At 36.5% G+C, this 22,182-nt stretch overlaps 1 protein-coding gene across 1 annotated transcript in view; it reads left to right on the forward strand.

Annotated features, from left to right (window-relative positions):
- AKAP6 (A kinase (PRKA) anchor protein 6) overlaps positions 1-22,182 on the forward strand; it is a gene marked incomplete at its 5' end in the record, with an annotated part of 135,099 nt that overhangs the window by 9,971 nt on the left and 102,946 nt on the right. The window contains one exon of the mRNA XM_008589697.1: positions 4,217-4,337. Coding sequence (XP_008587919.1) covers positions 4,217-4,337 — 121 coding nt within the window. The remainder of the gene's footprint in view (positions 1-4,216; positions 4,338-22,182) is intronic.

A 22,182-nucleotide genomic window follows, 5' to 3' on the forward strand; every position in this document is an offset into this window, starting at 1 on the left:
AATTTCACTTGTCTATGATCTTTTCTGTTTTCCTGTATAGTAGCTTACACTTTTCCTAGAAGATGTTGTCTTTCATAAAATTACTTGAAAAACACTTATGTGCCTTTGCGGGTGATATAAACACGAGAAAGTAAACTACTTCCTTACCTAAGAATTTTCCTGAAATAATGTGCACATTAAATTGTGTCATTTCAGAAACTTTCAAAAGAACCAGCAAAGAAATTCAGTAATTTATTTCTGATTTGCTAGAAAGTTATATACAGGTATTTTATTTTCACCAAATTTGGAAAAATCTCACTTCTTCTCCACTTGTGAATTAACACATGGCCAAGAATATGAAATGAGGCACAAATACATTTTTTAAATTTTTTTTGTGTGTGTTAGAACTTTGTAAGAATTTGTTATTTGGAAAATTGGTGCTGATTCTACACCAATGAAAGAGAATATGGTACTGAAGCATTTACTGTATCTATCAAATCAAATATCCAACCTAAATATTCTCATCTAGGATGAGAACAGACAAAACTGGAGAAATGGTGAATGTCTGTGTTAGGCTTATGAGTCCCTTAAAATTTTTTTTGTGTGTGTTAGAACTTTGTAAGAATTTGTTATTTGGAAAATTGGTGCTGATTCTACACCAATGAAGAGAATATGGTACTGAAGCATTTACTGTATCTATCAAATCAAATATCCAACCTAAATATTCTCACCTAGGATGAGAACAGACAAAACTGGAGAAATGGTGAATGTCTGTGTTAGGCTTATGAGTCCCTTACAGATCTCAAGTATAGAGAGAAGTCTTAGGTGCATGTAACTAGAAGAAATGGCTTTTGTTCTAAGGCTCTTGATAATGATAATAATAGAAAGAAACAGCTCAATAGATATAAAGGCATGATAAAGAGCCAGTGAGAAAATTTCTGTGGCTCAGAGTATTTTATTATTCTCTCTCTATTTTTTATTTATTTAAAATCTATTCATTAATAATTCTCTTGTTCATAAACCTCCTTTTTAAAATTTTATTATAGAAAAGAGGGGGAGGTGAAAGGAATAGGTAGGCAACTAACTTTAATTGAGCATCTACTACATATAATCATTTTAAATAAGCAAATGTGCCATTATCATATACTAAAGACAAAATCTCACGTACAGAATGAGTGAAGAAGTCTGTCCATGATGCACTGTTTGCTTTGGTATCAGCAATTGCAAATACCAAAGCAAGCAGTCACGTGCTGCTCTTCTGAAGGAATCCTTGCCCTACTGAAGGTTTTAGTTTCATTATTTACATTCATTCTCATCATTCACCAGATACTATGCTGGACACTGAGGATGCAAAGATAATAAATTCATCCCTTGCCCTTAAATTGCTAAGTCATTATCAAAATTTCTTTTTCTATCGTACACATATATGAAAAGAAAACAAGCTTCTTTATTTTCTCTTGTTGATTGATAATTTTTATGAGATACTGTATACATACTTTCATGGGAAAGCAAAAAAAAACTTGCTTTAAGGTCAATGTTTAGGCTTTTAAATACATTGTAGCCTCCCTAATACATTAACATTCTCTTTAGGGAGTAATCTCTTGGGATTAATGCTCAGTTTTTCAGATTTCCTATTCTTCTCCACAGTTTTCTCCAAGACGGATCTGAGCATACAGGGGTTTACATGACCTTGTGATTCTGGGGTTCAGTGGGGTCTCCTGTGTTAACGCAGTGCTTGGATAAAACTGCTGAGTTCTTGAAATGGGTCTTGTCCAGGACATTATGATGTTGCCCCATGGAGGGTTATAGCTGGTCTAGCTTATGTTATTATCTCTTGGCTTGGTCAGGCTCCAGTGGTATTTCTTGCTGACTAAACCTCATCTCAGCCCTCACTGGCCCTGCCAACTCTGCCAGGTCTGGCTTCAGAGACCCACCTGGCCCTCCAATGGGTCATTGTCCCATTGTTGCCATGGCAACACCTCTGTCGAGTTTACCAGTTTAACTTGCAGGAATCTTGGAGTTTCTTCTTGGGGGAATGAGAAAACCGGGTAGCAAAGGGCATTCTAACCAAAGCACTCTTTCTGACTACAACATCCGCACTCCAGGTAATTGCGTAAGGCAATCTCCTCCTAGAGTTCCTGGCAGGAAATGGAACTGACATCCTTGTGCTTTTGGCTTTCCCCTCAGTGTGCCTCACATGCCTTCCCTTTAGGTCTTAAGCCAAGAGAGGGGAGGACACACATCTGATTGCACCTGCTCCTCCCACCTTCATTTCCTTCTTATTCTCCAAATTCACGGAAGTGGAAGGGGTGAGCTTATCCCTTTCTTTCCTCTTTGCTTCTAATATTCCCCTGGATCATACTCTCCTAATTTTGTGGATGGCATTCCACCTTTCCCCTGTCTTTATGGTTAAAATATGGGAGGGTACAAGGAGAAATAAATGGTGACCATAATTAAGGATGTATTATTTCTAAATAGTTCTACCTGTCATAAGCAAATGCTTATTAGTCATTCTGTATTAGTCACGGAGTTAATAAAGAAAGCCTGATGGTTTATTTGTCCCCGTTACAGTGGTTGGTTTGTTTTTAGTATTTTGAGATGGGATACTAGTTCAGTTTTCACATGTATGCTGGAAGTCCTTGCTACTCAAAGTATGGTCCAAGGACCAGCAGTGTTGCCAACACTTGTTAGAAATGCAGAATCTCATGTCCCACCATAGAACTACTGAATCAATACTTTTCATTTCAGCAAGATCCTCAGCTGTGCCACATGTGCATTTAAGTTTGAGAAGCACTGGTTTAGGCCACCATAGCCTTACTGAAGCTTTTGGCTACATTAGCTATACCCATCATCGGCACTCAGTAAACATTAATCAATTCCACATGTTAGCCAATGACGGTCCTTGCCCTTGGGTGCTTATGGTCCCAATCAAGGATCTTTATAGTTATGGGAAAGAAATTAAAATAAAATAGACAATTCTGGATCTAGTCTCCCCCATCACCAGGCAGACCATAAATCTTTTTTGACAGATCTATTAAGATTAAATTATAAGTTATTAAAAATGGTTGTTCATTTTCTTGGAAAACAGTCATTTAATGTACAGAGACAAGAACAACGTAGTAATGAAATACTCAATTGATAAATCCAGATTCATACCTGAGGCTGCTGTTTCATTAGTACTGATAGGGTTTTGCTCAGTTACAGTTTGTCAAAACTGTAGGATTTCCTTTAGGGGGATGATTTTGGGGAGGAAAGACAAAGTCATAGTTTTTCATCCTCCACTTTCATTTTCTGATCACAGTGTGTTAGAAGAATCTGGGCTTTACTTATTCACCAGGCTTTCGATAGAGAATCACATTAATCCTTTTAAGCTCCTTATTCTAATGATTTATTTTGTTGAAAACCATAGTGATCCTCCTTTGAATTTTAATGATTGCTGGCTATTCAAAGATTCATTGTTTTGACTTCCTGTCCTTACCTTTGTTTCCTACATGTCTGTGGGGAACACCTGTCTAATACTGGATCTGCCACTGGTTCTCACTGGCTTACCAGAGTCACTCAAGCCTATCTCTGAGTGTTAAGCTAAAATGCTGGCTACTCATCCATGACAATAAATGCAGGATATATGTTTGCAGAGATAGGCAGGTAGACAGCAGAGGGACAGATAAATGATTGAGTCATTTCCCAGTGAAAATAGCATTTTAGATATGATAGTATATCATAATCATTGTAGAGAAATTAGTTAAATTACTATTCTTAATCATAAATCTACTGGGAAGCAATGTCTATGGAAAATCTAGTAGATGAGAAAGGTGTTCAAATTCTGAGGGTGCTGTTCTTATCCAAAATTCTGGATCAGGTAACTTTCCACAAGTCACTGGCTCTCCCATTCCTCAATCTGTTAAATGGCAATGTTCTTTTTCAAGGACATAGTGGTGGTCATTTTGTTCAAGTGCTGCAAATCCTCAGAAAGGGTTAGCAAATGGAAATGGCCCTGCCACATCTCAGGTATGAGTATCAGAATTACATATTATGTTTTCAAAATCCAAGAGGTGGCTGTGTCACAGGCTTGAGTTTCTGTTTTGCCCACTGTGTAACCACACGGAGAATTTTCCCTTCTCTTTTTACAGGTATCACCTAGGAACATCATGGGTTTTCAAGAATATATTATTCTAATAAGAGATTTTTAACAGCTACACTGTATTTATGCATAATACATTTTGTGCCTTATCTTCAGGCTTCTGGACTTTGATTCAGAATATCAGGAGCTTTGGGATTGGCTGATTGACATGGAGTCCCTTGTGATGGACAGCCACGACCTGATGATGTCAGAGGAGCAGCAGCAGCATCTTTACAAGGTTAGAACTACCCTTCCTGCCTTTACCTTGCTGTGGAAGATCTGATTAGCCTGACAAGTCTCTCTCTCTCAGGATATCTTTGCGTTCATTGTATGTATCATGGTGTCTATTAGAATTCCCTTCCCTGTCCCCAAACTCATTTCCATCCCTTGTGTGCTGACAGGCTGCACCGACATCATAATTGCAAGAAAGTTCCCTTTATCACATTCTATTTGGTGTAATTCTATAGAAGGACAAAGATTTATCTTCACGATGAATAGCAATAAATGAAACCGCATTAATAAATAGACTGAAACAAACGAAGGATAAATGGACTGGTAACACTTAACAAAATGTGTTTTGATTGGAGCACTCAGGTGGATTCTATCCACCCTTCAGATCTTCCCAGAGAAAAAAAAGAAATTTGCCTTTGGCTTGGCTTGCTGCTGCCAGGGTACGGGGCTCATCCAATTTAATGTTTATTAGTGATACATAGAGCAGACCTTGTCATATTAAGTCAATACGTTTGCGTGTGATTTAAGAAAACTAACTTGGAACTCACATATTGATTGCAGGCAATTCGTCTAATAACTATCTATATTGTTTTCCATGTCTGCTAATTCACCCTTAGCCTGGTGTGTTTTACAAATTCTATTTAGTCTTGAAGTTCTTACAAAACAACCATGTGATTTCGACTGAAAAAAATGGTTGCAAGATCCACAGTGCCTGTAAAAGCTATTGGGGGTGAATGCGGGGAGGGTCTTTCCACTGAAATATCAGACTGCAGTAAATCTTCCTCATTTAGGCAATTTTTATTGGAGTAATTCTGACAGTTGTCATCCTTGAATTGCTTTGAGCATATGGCATATTTCAAAGAGCAGATTGTGAATCATAAAAAATAAAATTAATAACTAACCACAGAATCAGCAACAGTATAATGACAAGAAACAACTACCCTCTAGCTTTTTAAAATTTCTTATAGAATAAGAAGTACATTCAAGGTCAAATAAAAGTTGTCTTCTTTCTTCAATTTTATTATTTTAATTTACTTTTCCTTAATAAATTATTTTAACTTTTACCTCCTCTAACGAGAGATATTTGTACTTTTCAAAGGTCTGGTTGACTTTAATTAGTGTCCTCTGAGAATCATCTTAGTTAAGAAAAGATATAAGCTCCCCAGGGATTCAGCAAATAGGCACATTTTACTCTGTAAAGAATTCTGTCCAACACTAATGGAGTTTGTTGACGGTTAGCTGTTTCCTGTATAGATAGCTGTCCACATTAGCAACAAAGCTATCCAATACATCTTCTGGCATAACTTATTATTACGGTAACAGTCTCAACCTAATGTAGCAAAGCTAGGTGATTTCACAGTTTATGTCAGGGTCAGGAATTATGTATAAAAAATGCCTGTAAATCTATTTTAATTTACCAATAGAAAAATATTTTATTCCTACTACTTAAGCATTAGAAGTTGAGCCAAACAGGAAAAATAAATACAAAAGTTTACCTAATTATAAGCCGTTATCTCAGACTTTATTGCACTCATGATGCCAAATAACATTTCTTTTCTTCTTGATGCATTTTGTATTTTGCACATAGCCACTATTTTTTTCAGAAACAGTGCTATTCTTTGTCAAAATCACATCCATATAATTTACATCACAATTAATAGGAAATCATTGAACAAAATGTGCAGTCTTCTTTTTGTGTGTGTGCTTTCCTTGTAAGTGCTTTGCCTGAAAATTCCCATTCTGGCAGATTGAAGGCCATTATTCCACCCACTCAGTACTTCTGGGTTATAGTATTTTTCCAAACATTTTCCATAGTGTTGTTTTTCATTTGTGACTCATGTCCTGTCACCGTCCTTCTGCTTTAGGTGCTCGGTATAGCTCAGCTCATGAGACCAGCACTAACTTTGCATTTGGTTTATAAGCAAAATTAAAGATTGAGTTAGAAACCAAGGGGAAATGCTGCTGGTCTGTAGTAACTTTCTTTATGTGAGTCCCCAAGTTATTCCAGAGGTTTAGAAACCTCCAATGTAATGCTGAGGATATTGAGAAAGAAATCATTTAGAACTTGGGGCGGCTCTGAATTAGAAAAACTGGTGGAGGAGAATTAATTTCAGATCTTCCCCAAGAATCCCCAGGGATTCCCAGGTTAGGTCAACATTTTCAACATCCCATTCCTCGGTTCTAATATGCTTTTCCAGGAATCAACTGAACTGATGCCTTTGGGGAGGGGGATTTGTAGCCTATTGATCATAGCCCGAGTAAAGCTTTTCAATTGGTCCCCAGGCCTTCCTAGGCTTTAAGTACCATTTGAGACTACTTTAATCATCTTTAGTGATTTATTTTTGTTTGCCCCAAAAGATACCAATGCTTTATCAACATTTCTTATTAAGGGCACCATTGACATTTGGGGCAAAACAATTCTTTTGTTAGTTTGTGAGACTATCCCTTGCACCTCAGAACATTGACTATCATGGTCCCCAGTCATTGTGACAACTCAACGGGACCCCAACCCATTTCACAGCATTTCCAGTCCATCCCAATTTATCTGGATCATCTTTACTTCTTAAAACATTTGTGTAACACCACAAAAACTCCTTAGACTTGTATTCTACACATTGTTAAGCAAACACCTTACATAGTTGATATCGAACTAACAGCTGTTGAGTTAAGAAATTAAGGATGGAGATGAAGCTCATGATCCACAGTACTAATGTACCTGTGACAGAGATATTCAGCTGAGTGACAGCAAAACACCTGGAAACCACAGACCAAAACGGAACCATGATTTCTGCTATCATAGCATTGGGAAGCTTTGTTCTCCTCTCCCTGGCTTGCTCTCTGTATTTCATCACTCAACTCCTTTCCTGGCATAACATATGTAATGACACTGAATTTTACCCTTAAAAATGGCTAAGATCATAAATTTTATGTTATGTATAACCAAAATTTTTTTTCTTTTTTTTCCTTTTGTCTTTTTTCGTGTTCGACAACGGATCGCAACCCTCACTGTCGCGCCCGCACCTCGCTCAGCCAGTGAGCGGGAATCGGTCTGTATGTGGGATTTGAACCCTCAGCGGGAGCGCTGCCATGCTCCCAAGCGGCGCAGTGTAGCAGTGCGCCACCGGGCCGGCCCTAACCAAAATTTTTTTAAAAGATTGAATCAGAGCTAAAGGTGAATGAATCAATTCACACACATACACACACACACACTCTCACACACACAAAAAAAACCAAACAAACAGCAACAACAACAACAACAAAAAAAAATAACCGGGGGGGGGGGGAGAGGAATTAAAAATACTATGGTGTCACTTCAGCTAAGACTTTTATACTTTCAGGGAACTTACAGTGAAGATTTTATGGTTAATTTTGAAGGTTAGTAACTTGCATGGTTCTGGTTTTTATGGGGAAAATGCAAGTTTCCTGCATCTTTCTCCATTGATATAAGTATTATCCAAACATATCCTGCATATAAAAGGAAAAAGACATTTATTTTGCATAATACAATGCTTACTAAACAGATTAATTACATTTTTACCCTAGTAGTACTTTGAAGTTGTTTATAAGAATCCACATAAAAATAATAAAAATATTATAAAAATATAAATACAAATCAGAACTGGGGAAAATATACATAGACTAGGAGTCTACTTCTGTGAGAAAAGTTAATATGCCTCTACATAGACTATAAAGTCCTATATAGTTACTAAAGATGGTCCCCAAATTTTGAGTTTCCTGGTAGTGAGAGCAAAGAGGGAAATGTGCTCAACTGCAAAATTTACATTTTCTATGAGAAGAAGCTTCCTTGAAGAAATTAAGTTTATTTTGATATTTAGATATGAAAAGGTGTTCTTTTAGAATTTTTTATATGAAGGTTTAGAATGGTATGTTAGAGAAATTTTTAAACACAGTATTTCTTACAAGTAAATTTCTAACCATAATACTTCTAACAAGTGAATTATTTTTCTGTGACTCTGTTGCCAGGTAATGTGTAGAGACCTTGAGCACAGCTCTCACCAAAAGGTGGCTCCTTTCAACGTTTGTTTGGCCAGTTAGGATTAATAAGAGAGGACATCAATATAATATATTGTAAAAGAGGAGAATATTAGAAAAGTGGGAGAGAAATATAAGCATTGAAAAAAAAAGCAGCTAAAATTAGTTAATAAAAGTTAACCAAACAAAAAAGAGCAAAGGAGTAAATTAAAATCTTGGGCGAATGAATGAATAGATAAGAAAATGCTAAAAAACCAAATACAAACAAATTTTAAAAACCAAACAATGAAAGAAGAATTGGCTTAAGAAAACAACAACAACAGATAACAGAAAAAGGGGTAAATTTTAAAGGAGAGGGGAAGATGTTACTCTAGAGAATTTGGATGTGTGTTAAAAGACAAGCATTATGACTTTTAAAAGAAATGTGTATGGAATAGGATTAGAAATTCTAAGGAATAAGAAATATAGAGTAAAAAGAAAAATGGAGCATAGTTGACTGGTTATTTTATAACTATTGATGCCAAAATAATGTTGTCATTGCTATGAATGGCTCATAGAAAACAGATTGATCATACTACTCCTATATTTTATAAATTCACAAATTTCAGCCCTCTGGAATAGATCTTTTTCATTCTGTTCTGGACCCAATTGATCTGAATAACTTTATTTATTTATTTATTTTTTCCCCGACCAGTAAGGGGATCCCAACCCTTGGCATGGTGTTGTCTGCACCACGCTCAACCAGTGAGCGCACCCGCCGTCCCTATATAGGATCTGAACCCCTGGCCTCGGTGCTACCAGCACCAAGTGAGCCACGGGGCTGGCCCAATCTGAATAACTTTAGATATGGCTTGGTACCCTTATGACTGAACTTGAGCTCCTTAAAAACGTAAATGCTAGGCTGGTTCACAGTTCAGGTCACAGTAGGTAGGGTTAAAATAGAAGAAAATCATCAACTTAAAAAAAATATTAAATATGTTATTGTATAGAATAGAAGTGTGCATCAAAAAATTAAATTCTATTAATTAGGCCTTACCAGGTCACAGTAGGTAGGGTTAAAATAGAAGAAAATCATCAACTTAAAAAAAAAATTTCATATGTTATTGTATAGAATAGAAGTGTGCATCAAAAAATTAAATTCTATTAATTAGGCCTTATGTTGGAATTTCAGTACTGAGTTTTACATCTCTGCCTGATTGTTCAAAATGAAACAAATTACTGGTTATTGAAGCAGTCAAGGTAAAAATGTACGTGATATATCAGGCACAAGAACTTAATGATAATTTTTTACCTCTTTCCTGGTAGATCAATTGTATAGCTTAATTGTATGTTAGATTAAAACCCCATTAAGATAAGAAGAATATGTTTAAAATCATTAGAATATTTCAAATAACATTATCTAGTCATTTTTAAAGTGATCAGAATGGAAGAACCTGGGCTGTCTCCACTGCTATCTAGAAATGACTTTGTTGTTCCATTTTTATTAAAGTTCAAAAAGTCCTTAGACCTTTATGTCATATTAATTTGAGCTTTGATGAATCCGTGTTTGCTATGAAAATTGAATATATATTTTTTTTCTTTTGCGAGAGGGCAAAAATCCTGAAAACGTTGGAGGAGAAAAAGTAGATGAATGTGGTTTTGAACAATGGATGAAACACTGTTCATGCTGGAGCCTATCATTTCTATTGGAATCACTTTTTTAAAAAGAGAAAAAAAAGAAAAGGATGTTAAAGAATAGGATGCCAAGAAAGAGTTGGCTGTGTGTGTGGAGGGATGAGGAAGCCAAGCCCCGCCAGCAGTTTTTGTCTCCCGCGGGCGAGCTGCTGTCCGGAAGGTGTCCTGGCTGGGGCTGGCCTCTGCTGCATTGTGCGGCTCGCGCTGTCCCTGGCCTGGTCTGCTCAGGCCTAGAGTGGATCAAACAAGCTGTGGGGAAAGTTCCCCTCATTTGCATCACTTCTAGACAGCCCTGTCGTACTCTTTGCTGACAGGAAATCACTGTCTTTGTCACCTTTTCTCAGGGCCCTCGTTTTGGCAGAGATGGGCCATGTGACCATGCTTAATCACAACAGGGCTGGCTCGGTCCTCAATGACATGTTTTCCTCAGCACTTCAATAAATGGGGTAGAGGAGTCAGTAGGAAATGACTACATTAATTTTAGAGTGAAAAGATAATTAACACTTGAAGGACTAATGCTACAACCTATGGAATTATTATTCAAATTAAAGTTAATTTATCAAAAACTTGTGAAAACTATCTGCCCTAATGCAACTGTTTAAAAAAATAAACCTTGAATAGCAAGGACTGGGAGTGTTGGAAGGAGAGTAGGAAGAAGGAAGGGGGAGAGGGGGTTTGCATCGAGGGGGGAGAGGCAGGGAGAGAGGGAAATCATAGCAGGCATTAGCAATGTTTGAAAAGCAACTTAAATGGGCTAAAACTTCAACATTTGGGACTGCAGGCTGGAGCATGTAAAACGCTTGCTTAGATGATATGAATAGGACACTGGCAAACAAAAGCAGCAGTGTGCTCCTAGAAAACTGTGCTTAAAGGAGTTTCCTTGGCAACAGAAATGCAGTTCCAAAAGTAGACAGAACTTTCCTCAGAAAACATACTATTAATAACAACCTTCCGGAACAACTTGGAACAATTTGACGACTTGGCAATAATAATGCCAAGTGTTCTGCAAATTAATCTAACACATAAAAGTTATGTTTCTCTTGCCTGTAATTCTGCTGGACCCTACCTAGAGCTCATTGCTTTTCAGTGGCACAAATGTGAAAAATATTTCTAAATGCTGTCATGGAAAAAAGAAAACCAAAAGAAATGCTAGAGGCCGACAGTGGCCAATGATTGCATTCAGCCTTTTTGGAACCTACCAAGAGATCTTAGTTTAATGAGATGAGTTTATTACAATGAAAGCTACCACATTTGATATCTCATTCCAACAAAGGTGTTTCCACCAACAAAACATGGTAAAGGGTTAACAGCCTGAAACTTGATGTAATGTGAAGCACATCTGAGGCCATTGGTTATATAAATGTAACACTCCACTAAATTTGTGCAGAGTGTTATTTTTAAAAGCATCATCATTTCTTGTCAGCCCAGAGAATAAACTAATCTTGGATCTACTTGGCCAATGGGAATCATTTGAATTCTCCTGAAGGCTATCCATTCGCCAGCCAAGAGAGGTTGAGTGTTCCCCTCCTCTGACCTTTCTTGAATCCTTGGATCTAAAGGTTAAAAGTAATCAATATCTCATTGCACTGCTTGGTTTCAGGGTAATAAGTAATAACCATCATGTTAAAATCCAAATGATTACAGATAGCACTTAAATGAGTTGACCTGTTTGGGAGATTTTTTTAATTGCAATCAGGATAATCATTAGAGTTTGCTAATAAATTTTGGATTAAATTGCAAAAAATGTTAGCCTTTAACTTTTTGAATAATGACCTTTACTTAATTACATGGGAGTGTGCAATGTTCTCCTCCTATGTTAAGCTGAAAGCTTTGTCTTTAACCTCAGATATTTGTAGATTTCTTTCTGGTTTCCATGAAATAAATTAGAGGAACATTTAAATTCCTAAGAAAGGGTGTTTGGTTCACTACCATCTTAGGCTCCTGAACTACTCAATATTATATATGTGTTTCAGATGAGTGACTTAATGGAAATGTTCCTCACCTACTTTTTAGCATTTCCTATTTTTAAATTACTTATCTTCAGTGGTTATATTTATATTTGGGCCGCTCTGGTTTGAAGCTGGAAAACAATTATATGACGTGTGATTAAACTTTACAGACAACTATGCTATGAATTTGGGGTTATTTATTTTGTTAAAAAAGAAAGAGTACCAAAGTTTAAAGAAGAAAACAAAGTATTATCATTGACAAAGAGGTATTGATATAAAAAGGATAAATGTTAGGCTTAATGTTCCATGTAGTTGCATCAGGAAGGCATTGGTTATCATACCTATACCACAAAGAAGTGTATAAGATGCATATACTATTGAGTACAAGTATTTTGTCTTTATTATCATTCCAGTTTTTACAATTCATTAGAACTTTATGCATGTATTCCTCAAGCAGGAGGTAGGGCTAGAAGATACCTAGATAATGTTTTAGCTATTTCAGAAGAAGTCCTTGTACCTGTTCAGAATAGGTGGTCAGCACCAAGGGGAAAAGCTCAACCACGGTGCTTTCAGGCATAAACTCATTAACGTCCTTGCTTTTTGTCCTTATCTCACAACTGTGTCTGAGGGACATCAATTTTGGAGTATTAGGAATCTCCCAACCCAACTATCTCCATTACAAAATGTTCATATTGCCTTAAATTTCATCCTTAAGATTCGTTTCTTTGAGGTTAAAAAAGAGTGCACTCTACTGGATGCAGATATTCTATGGGGAGGGGTGTAGGAGGATGATATTTAATTAAGTGCCAATTTTAACATCTAGTTTAATTGGAAGGGCACTGGGAAAAGACTACTGGATGCAGATATTCTATGGGGAGGGGTGTAGGAGAATGATATTTAATTAAGTGCCAATTTTAACATCTAGTTTAATTGGAAGGGCACTGGGAAAAGAAGGGAGTGAGTAGAGTAGAGAAATCCAGAAAAGGGACCAAGAACAGATGTTGTCTACTTTACCACTTGATAAAAAGAGAGGTGTTCATGTGTGTGTGAGTGTGTTTGTATGGAATGGGATGGGAGTAGGATGGAGGGAGAAAGAAACTAACATTGGTCAAATCTTGCTATTTGATTGTGTCCGTGTCCTACTCACATTATCTTATTTAATGCTCACAATGATTCTGGAGTATTTTTTCTATTTCATACACTCTGAGCCTAAAACACAGAGAGGTTAAGTGGGTAGCCTAAAAGACAAAGAACTAGTTTCTTAGTCAGGTTATGCTAGGTTATGCTGAGATAACAAACAACCTCCAAATCTCAGAGGCTTAACGCTGCAAAGATTGTTTCTCATGCATACTACATGTCTGTCATAGGTTGGCCACTGGCTCTGCTTGGTATTGTCCTCACTCCAGGACTCGGACTTATGGAGCAGCCACAGCCACACACTTAAATATTCCCTCACCACAGAAAAGGGAGCTCTGGAGGGTCTCACTCTGGCCATTAAACCTCCCACCTGGAGGAGATATGTCACTTCTACTCAAAATTATTGGCCAGAACTAATCTCCTGGCCCCAACCAACTTCAAAGTGGTTAGGAAAATGCAGCCCTACCATGTGCCTGAAAGGCAGAAAGCTAGAAATATTTGTTGAACTGTACCAATAACTACCACAAGAACTGAGTAGTTGGGGTTCAAACCCAATCGGGGGGCTCTGATGCCCATAGTCTTTCTCTCACATGCTGCTTGCCTGCTCACCGTTGCCCCATAGCCTCTTCTCTACAACTGGTAGGATTCTTGCAAAAACACTATTTCCTCCCTCAACATGAGCTTTTTGTGCTAATATAGGAGGAAGAAGGTCCTAAATATTAGATGGTACTTCTGCAAAGAAAACGTGATTTGGCTTAGGTTGGTTCTTTAGCCAATCATCAGGCTCTTCTGTGAAAGCCCCCAAACATTCTTAAGCAACTCAGCACCCTGAGAAAGTTTTGCCATGTTGAGACTCATGGGGGCCTCCTGTACTATGACAGATTTAGCAACACCAAGGCTGAAACTATTTATGCTTTTTGGAAGATGGACTAAAGGCAGCATGGCCCTAGGAGGATTCAACCTCATGGATCCTGTTATTGCCAAAGAAAGTTACTGAAGAAAGGTCCCCATTGGAGAGATGCTCTAAAGGAATATCACTTGCTGAAAAAAAAAAAAAAACAAAAAAAACAATTACCAGTCCTATTGAGAAAGCAATTTTAGTTCTCAGAAACAAGGGCATTCCTAAGCATATTTTTAATAATGTGGGCATTTGTGAAGCTCATACATTCTTAAACCAGGCACTTCTGTGACACTCTATCCCTCTATCCCTAATGAGGCACACTGGGGTAAGCTAAAAGAAAAGAGTGGTCTTCCTGCTGAACCTTGATTCATTTGCATAAGGCACACATGCACACATGAATATAATTATAAATATAAATATATATAAATACATACACACACACACACACACATATATTTTCTTTTTCTGAAGCTAAAGAAGAACCAATGAGCCCAATATCCTTGTCGCTTTTGGGTTGATTTCAATTTTACTTCTAAAATTTCTTAGACCACAGAGCTCTAGCTTTTCTCCAGAAGGATATCTATACACTCCTGAAACTCATCTGAATTTACTATTTCAGCTGCTTTCCAAAGTAATTGATTCCATATACTCATAGACATTTGTGTGAAGAAAATTTGTGATTTTTGGTATTCCTCTTGTCATTTCATTTTAGCCATTGAAAACTGGGAAGTTTGTGGAAGAGGAACATACAGACATGACTTTGCACACACATTTACGTGTGTACACACACACACACGTATACAAAGTATTAACTTGTTTAATTAAAAAATCTTTCATCAGCATTGAATTTGGATGAAGCTAGATTCTTTGGACCAGATATGCTGCTAGTCCCAAGACATTTACATCATGCATATATAAATAACTATACAAAATTCCTTCATCTATTCCAAGTTTCAGTCTGGAGCACATTTCTATGTTATAAATCTTGCAATTTTGAATTTTATGACTTTCCATACCATAGTATTATCTCTTTTGATACTCGCAAGTGCCTCCCTAAGAAAGCCCTCCTTGAAGATAATTTAGCTTTGAGCACTTTGTTATGAATTATATTTTAATATAATGATGATAGATTTGGACATTGTGTGCTAAATTTGAGAATGAATGATTATTATTTTGCTAGACTCCACACTCCAGGAGGGCAGGGTTCTTGTCTGTGTTTATTGATGTATATATTCTGTGCCTAGCACAGTGCCTGACACATAACAGAAACTCAATAAGCATATGTTGAAAAACAGATTTCCAACAAGACTTATTCAGTAATTAATTAAACTCTATTAATCAGAACTATCCTATCAATTCATTATTTCTTCAAGAAAACAAACCTATTTTCATGCTGTGATAATCAAGTCTAAAACTTCATAGCCTTTTATATTATATGTGAAACAAAACCAAAAATATCTCTCCTTGAAAAACCAAAGTGAATTAAGGATAGTTTTTAATACTCAGGGTACTCAGATTTGGCCAGGTGGATATCAGAGAGAAGGGATAATGGTAGGGAAAGAAGGAGGGAGAGAGGAAGGGAAGGACAAAGACAGCCATGTCTGGGACATAAATGACACAAAAATGCACAACTAATCACCTTAATTCTATGGCTAGTCTCCAGCCTCTCAAACCACTGAATTCTCTGATGTATTCTTGATTATTTAAGCATATATCAGCATGATTATTTACACATATAAAGGTAAAATGTACTGTGCAAATGTGAAACCTAAAAATCAAACAATAGATGTAGGTGAACATGAACAGTCATTAGAAATGGTAGGTATATCAACACAATTTTTTCTTGTACCATAGTTGGCAGGAGAGTTCCTTGGTGCATTCATTATAGAAAATTAGGTTTGACTTCAGATGAGTGTGTGTTTCTAAAAATGTAATAATCAAGGGGGTGAGAAAAATAATAAGGGACTTGTACTTTGGCAGGTTGGTTCTTCAATCCAAGGTCGTGGTTTTGGCTCACATTGCATTTGGAGCATACACAATATGACAGTTTTCTTGGCTTATTGTTGTGTATGTGGCTATCTATTTTTAATACATTGCTTTTGTCTCTTTTTCAATCGTGGTTTTGGCTCACATTGCATTTGGAGCATACACAATATGACAGTTTCCTTGGCTTATTGTTGTGTATGTGGCTATCTATTTTTAATACATTGCTTTTGTCTCTTTTTCATGCTTGCTTACATCTGTTGTTATGAAAACTGACATAAAGTTTTTAAACATCAAAGAAGTGATGGAGAAAGAGATGGTAAGAGACAAACCACATTTCAAGGGAACATCAGGTGGAGAAACAGGAGCAAAGTCATCATCCAGGGAAACTAAAAGCAGCCTCTGCAAGATAAATGGGAGGGAGGGTCAGAACAAGTGCACGCAGTCACAGAAAGAAAAATAGTCATGAGGCCACACAAAGCATTTCTAAGTTAGAAGAAGCTTAGTACATTTTCCTCCAAATTATTGAAGAATTTTAAGCTTCAGTTTTCAAACCTAGGAAATGGGGCTAATAACACCCACTCTGAAAGGCTGTTGTTAGCATTCAGTGAGGTAATGTATATAAGGGGTTCACCTAGTGCTTGGTAAATAGTATGTTCTTAAATGTAATCAAAGCAGTATCAAGGGGTGATGAACTATGACCTGCAGATCAAATCCAGTTCACAGCTCATTTTCAAATAAAGTTTTATTGGAACACAGCCATATGCATTTGTTTATGTAGTATCTGCGGCTGCTTTTACAATACAATGGAAGAGTTGAGCAGTTTGAACAGTGACCATATGGCCAGCATGCCTAAACTATTTACCATCTGGCTCTTCACAGAAAGAATTTGCCAATCCTTTATATAAATAATAACCATTATGGCAACACTTTAGGAATATACATTATTCTGTAGACTTCAATGATTTCCAAATTAATTGTTCTGTCAGCTGTATTGCAATAATACCTGTTGACTATTGTTCTTTTGCCCAAGGTTCTAGTTTTCCTTTTGTAGCAATTAAACTCTTCCTGTTTTGCTTGCTTTTCAGAGTAACATTAAATGGTTAATTGGTTCATTTCACCACCAGGTGGCCTCCTATACTCTATTGTGCTTGTGAGACTCCAAGAAAAATCAGAAAGTGGATCCTATACACTTTCAATTTTGGCTGTTAACTGTGCTCTTACAGAACATCTCTGGTGGCTTCTTGACTGCTCTGAAATCACTCTATGAACACTGTATCTCATGTTTGGCCCCAAAACACAAACAAATTCACACTCACCTTTTCAGAAAATAAATTCTAGATTAGTTAGGAACAGTTAAAACAGTAAAAACAAAATAAAAATATTTAAATGCATACTCACATGCACACACACATCAAAGCTGATTTTTAATAAAGAAGTTGGTTGTCACTCTAATAGCTTTCTCATGACTCGGTCCCACTCTCATAGGTATACAGAGTTAACTGATATTGAAGCTTCTTTAGGAAAAGACAAAGGCCACTGGTGCTCAGATCTCCATGTTAATTTCTCTTTAAGGGAATGGATGTACCTCATCTCAGTGCCCTAGTTTGTTATTTTATTCTATAGATCCCCTTTTGAGTTTTCTTTGATCTTGTTTTTAAGCTTTGCTAAAGACCAGCATTAGCAGAGGAAGACTGAGAAGCCATTTGATAAAGCGCTGGAGGAGGAGGCCAGATTCCCCTCAGGCAATGACTCTTACCCTCTCAGGTCTCATTTTCTTCCTAAGTGAGGGGGATGGATTGAGTGGCCCCAGGTTCCATTCCAACTTCATTTTCTCTTTGGTAAAAAATCAGAGATTGCTTTTGTTAGTAATTGACTTTGCCTACAAGCAATCTGGCAAAATCAGAATTTTGGAAACTGAATTTCAAAGGCTAACAGACAAACTCATAGGTAAATATATGTATTTTTTAACTACCATAAAAAGTATGTAATTTCTTAATGCCACACTATTTTTCATTCATTTCAGGTAGTATCATAAATACATACTTCATGAAACTTCTTAAACCCTTTCCTTTCCATTTTACTTTTATTCGGTGGTAGGTAACTATTCAATTAGATTCTCTACAGTATCTTGCTAAGTCTATCATGGAAATTCACCTTTCTCTTTGATATCTTATTTTCTCACATTTTAATTTTTTGACCTTTTTCTTTAGGCAGAATTACAAATGCTCCTCGATTTTTTTCACAGTGTGGAACAAATATATTCACTTATATTTCCATTGAAAATGGGTCATTTCATATTATATGAGCAACCTGTTTTTACCTTCTGCCTGTATAGCTGTACGCACATCGATGGTTTATATTTGAATTGTCACATTGGATGTCATGGGAGATACGGCTAAAGGCATTTAGCTGTCTATGAGGAAAGGACCTGAATGGTCCCTAAGGCATTTTGGAGAAGAACAGGCTCACATTTGAATTCAAAGTCTACCCTGGGAGGCCTAGTGACAGGCAATCACTCTAATTTCAAATTCCCTACTGGGGCTACTTCTCTGGAGAGCTATATGGTTGAAAGCAGATTCATATTTGCTTGGGGAAAAATTGATTACAAGTTTTTCTACTTTGCAAACTGCACTAATTGGTAACAAACCCCACTAATAATTTATGAAATTTGCATCCCTTTCTGTGTGTCTAAGCCCAAAGACATTTTCTACCTTAATTCTCATATTTTCTCACCTATATTTTAAAAATTACATATGTCTATATGTCCTAATACATATAGTAGGAATTAATGGTTTAATGAAATCACCTTTACTTAAAAAAAAAAGAGTAAGGAATGATGTTATTTCACATTAGTGACTAGATAAGGATGAGGCAAAAGTATTCGTGAGGTATTACAGTATGCTACAGAGAACCAAATAAGAGGAAGTTTATCCTTTTCCTTACATAATTTATAATCCATTCAGAAAAGTAAAACCAAACAACATGAAATAATAGCAAAGATAGCAAATTTGTGTGGTATGAAAAATAGGTGCTAGCTTAGAAAGTCTTCATGGAAGAAATGATATTTGAACTGGACCTTGCTGAACAGAAGTTAAATAAGTGGAATGGAGATAGGTGCATTGCAGAAGAATATAATACAGTATAGGAAAAAACCTTCAGATTTGGGAATTAGCTTGACATGCTCCTAGGACTTTACCAAATCTAGCAAGATACACTGGAGAAGGGTAGAAAACCAGTGACAAATCATAATAAATTTTATGACATGCGTTCAGTGAAAGTCAATAAAAAGCAAGGTCTTTTTTTTCATTCTATTGAATATTGATTCCTAGGTTTAGTGGAGAGAAGTTATATACACAAATATATAAGCTAATAGCATAAAAGAGATAACAAAAGTTACACCGAGCGTCATATATTCTTAACATGCAACATTTAGATCAATTTTGAACAAACAGTTGTATATATAGTGGTTTTTATGTAACAGGAGTTGTTCTAGGATCTTTGCATATATTATTAGCTCATTCAGTTCTCACAGCAACCTTATACAATAAGTATTAATATTATCCCCACATGAGCAACTAAGGCACAGAGAAGTGTACAGCTAATAAGCAATGCAAAAAAGTTTGAATGTGGGTTGTCTGATTCCAGGCATATATTTTAATATTATTTTTTTACTTCTTTTTTGCCAATCTCCTCCAATCTCATTGATTTACAAATTTAAATGTTTGACATGGGCCCTTTTCTGTCACCATATTTATAGAAGTGAGTGATTAAATGGTTGTATGTGTGTAGGTTTTCAGAAATAGTATTATTGTTATGATCCCCTTACCGGTCACAAAAAAAAAAAAAGAAATAGTATTATTGAGTAATAGCAACATGTTCCCTTCTCCTTTAATTAGATGGGCCCTTTTCTGTCACCATATTTATAGAAGTGAGTGATTAAATGGTTGTATGTGTGTAGGTTTTCAGAAATAGTATTATTGTTACGATCCCCTTACCGGTCACAAAAAAAAAAAAAAAGAAATAGTATTATTGAGTAATAGCAACATGTTCCCTTCTCCTTTAATTAAGGGTAGAGAAAAGTAGAATACTTTGCTGATGTAGTATCTAAATGGTGGGTATTAAATACATCCAGTGACTCCACCGTGATGTGACTTATTTTACTCTGATATGGCCAGAAAACAGTTTAATGCCTTATTTTTAAGACAGATGATAAAATAAAAACTAATGGGAAACTTGCAATCTTACTTGCAACTGGTTTCAGATGGAAAAAAAAACGTTATTATAAAAGTCATGTGTGTTAAAGTTGGTGACTTTTTTTAATGGTGCATTTTTATAGAGACTGAATTATTTTAAGAACATGCTCTTTTTACTTCTTAAAATATCTGTGGTAGATAAGTGGTAAGTATATCTCTCTCTCTGTTTTGCAGATGAGATAACTATGGAAATATGACATGACTTCCTCTGGATCATGTAGCAAAAGGCAAAAGTGACAGTCACAAGACTGACGGTTTCCAGAGAAGGGTTCCCTAGCAATGGTGCTTAGAGAAAAACTTCAAAATCACAAGTTTTAGTACCTATTTCTTCTTGAAAAGTTCTTTGTTGTTGCGGCTGTAAACTGTACTAAATATCCACATCCTCGTGCTTCTGCTTCTTTTGGTTCCAGTCTCCTCTTCATAAATGTTTTCAGCCTCTATGCAAATTTTTAAGTCATCATCATCATGTTCTTTCAACTGATTATTTCAGGGAAGTCATTCACTGGAGACATTTTCTCTAGCTATAACTTCCTTCCTTTCCTGCAATGCTGTTTATTTTCATCTAGTTTTTATGATTTAGTCTCTGTAGACTAGTAACTGTTTCCCCTGTCTGGCTGTTTACTTATTACCTTCTCCCTACGTATCTATGCATTTCCTTCGTTTTGTTCACCAAATCTTTGCTTCCACCTCCTCCTTACTTTTACCACTCTTGTCTCTTGTGATTGAACACACACGGACACACACACACACACGCACACACACATACACATACACACACATTCTGCTTCTCTTTGATGGAACCATTCTATTAACTTCCTTGAATGTTTATGGTAGACTCACTTACATAGCTGGAAAAAATGCTCAAAAGCAGTTGTCATAACCAAGGTTTGCTCTTAATGGTCTTAGTTTATACCAATAAATTTCTACCTCTACCTTAGAGCTTCTTTAAACTGTGAGCCATCATTCTTCTGAGTGGCAGGTGTGACTATCAGTGAGAACTCTCCTATCTGCCCTTTTAGCCTCAACATTATGTTATTCAAAATCTATGGAGTGTTGGAGTATGAACCTACACCAAAATGTATCTATCCTTTGAGGCCACAAGGGTGGAGTTCTTAAGTGTGTTTTGGCCACTCCGGTGTCACTTTGAATGGCATTTCTTGACCTCATTTACACTACACTCTCAGGGCCCACTCGTTTCCTTAGACTTCTAGATTCAGATTTAAAGATACATTTTCAAAACTAATAGTTTGGTCTGGCAAGCTAAACCGGAATTCCTCCTGAAATTCTATTTCTGGGTTTTAACACTATCTTACTGACCTTGGGCAAGTCACTTAGCTTCTATCTATCAATTCTTAATCTGTAAAACAGAAGTAATATTACTAACTTTCCCCATGGGCTTGCCATAGGAGAACAAAAAAAGAGAACACTCTATTGAAGTGACAGTCAAGCTTTCTGAGGCTGGAGCAACAGTGTTTAAATCTTAAAGCCTGAAATCCTTACAATTTATTGTCTTAAAATATCTTCCTGGTAAATATGGGCAGATACTCCAAAGAAACAAAAGGACTGGAGGTGGGGTTGGGGCTAGAACAAAAAGGGTGTTAAGTCTACAGCATGCTGGTGTTGGAACTGGAAATTGGACCTAGCCTCTTGCATCCTGATCAAATGTTCTTGCTATGAGAAAACATTGCCTCATAAAAGGTGTTCTTAAATATTCAAAGAACTGCTGTCACCTTCCTCTTTTCTTTGATACATTTTATGGAAGCTTTTCTTGTATTCACCATTTCTGGTCATGGGAAACAATTAACTTTGTTCATAGTTTCTATCTGAAAATTGAGAATAATATTTCTGGGGCTGGCCAGTTAGCTCAGTTGGTTAGAGTGTGGTGCTGATAACACCAAGGTCCAGGGTTTAATCCTTGTACCAGCCAGCCACCAAAAAAAAAAAAAAAAAAAAAAAAAA

The sequence above is a fragment of the Galeopterus variegatus genome, unplaced genomic scaffold (genome assembly GCF_000696425.1).
Source record: "Galeopterus variegatus unplaced genomic scaffold, G_variegatus-3.0.2 Scaffold5595, whole genome shotgun sequence".
Taxonomy (NCBI): Eukaryota; Metazoa; Chordata; class Mammalia; order Dermoptera; family Cynocephalidae; genus Galeopterus; species Galeopterus variegatus.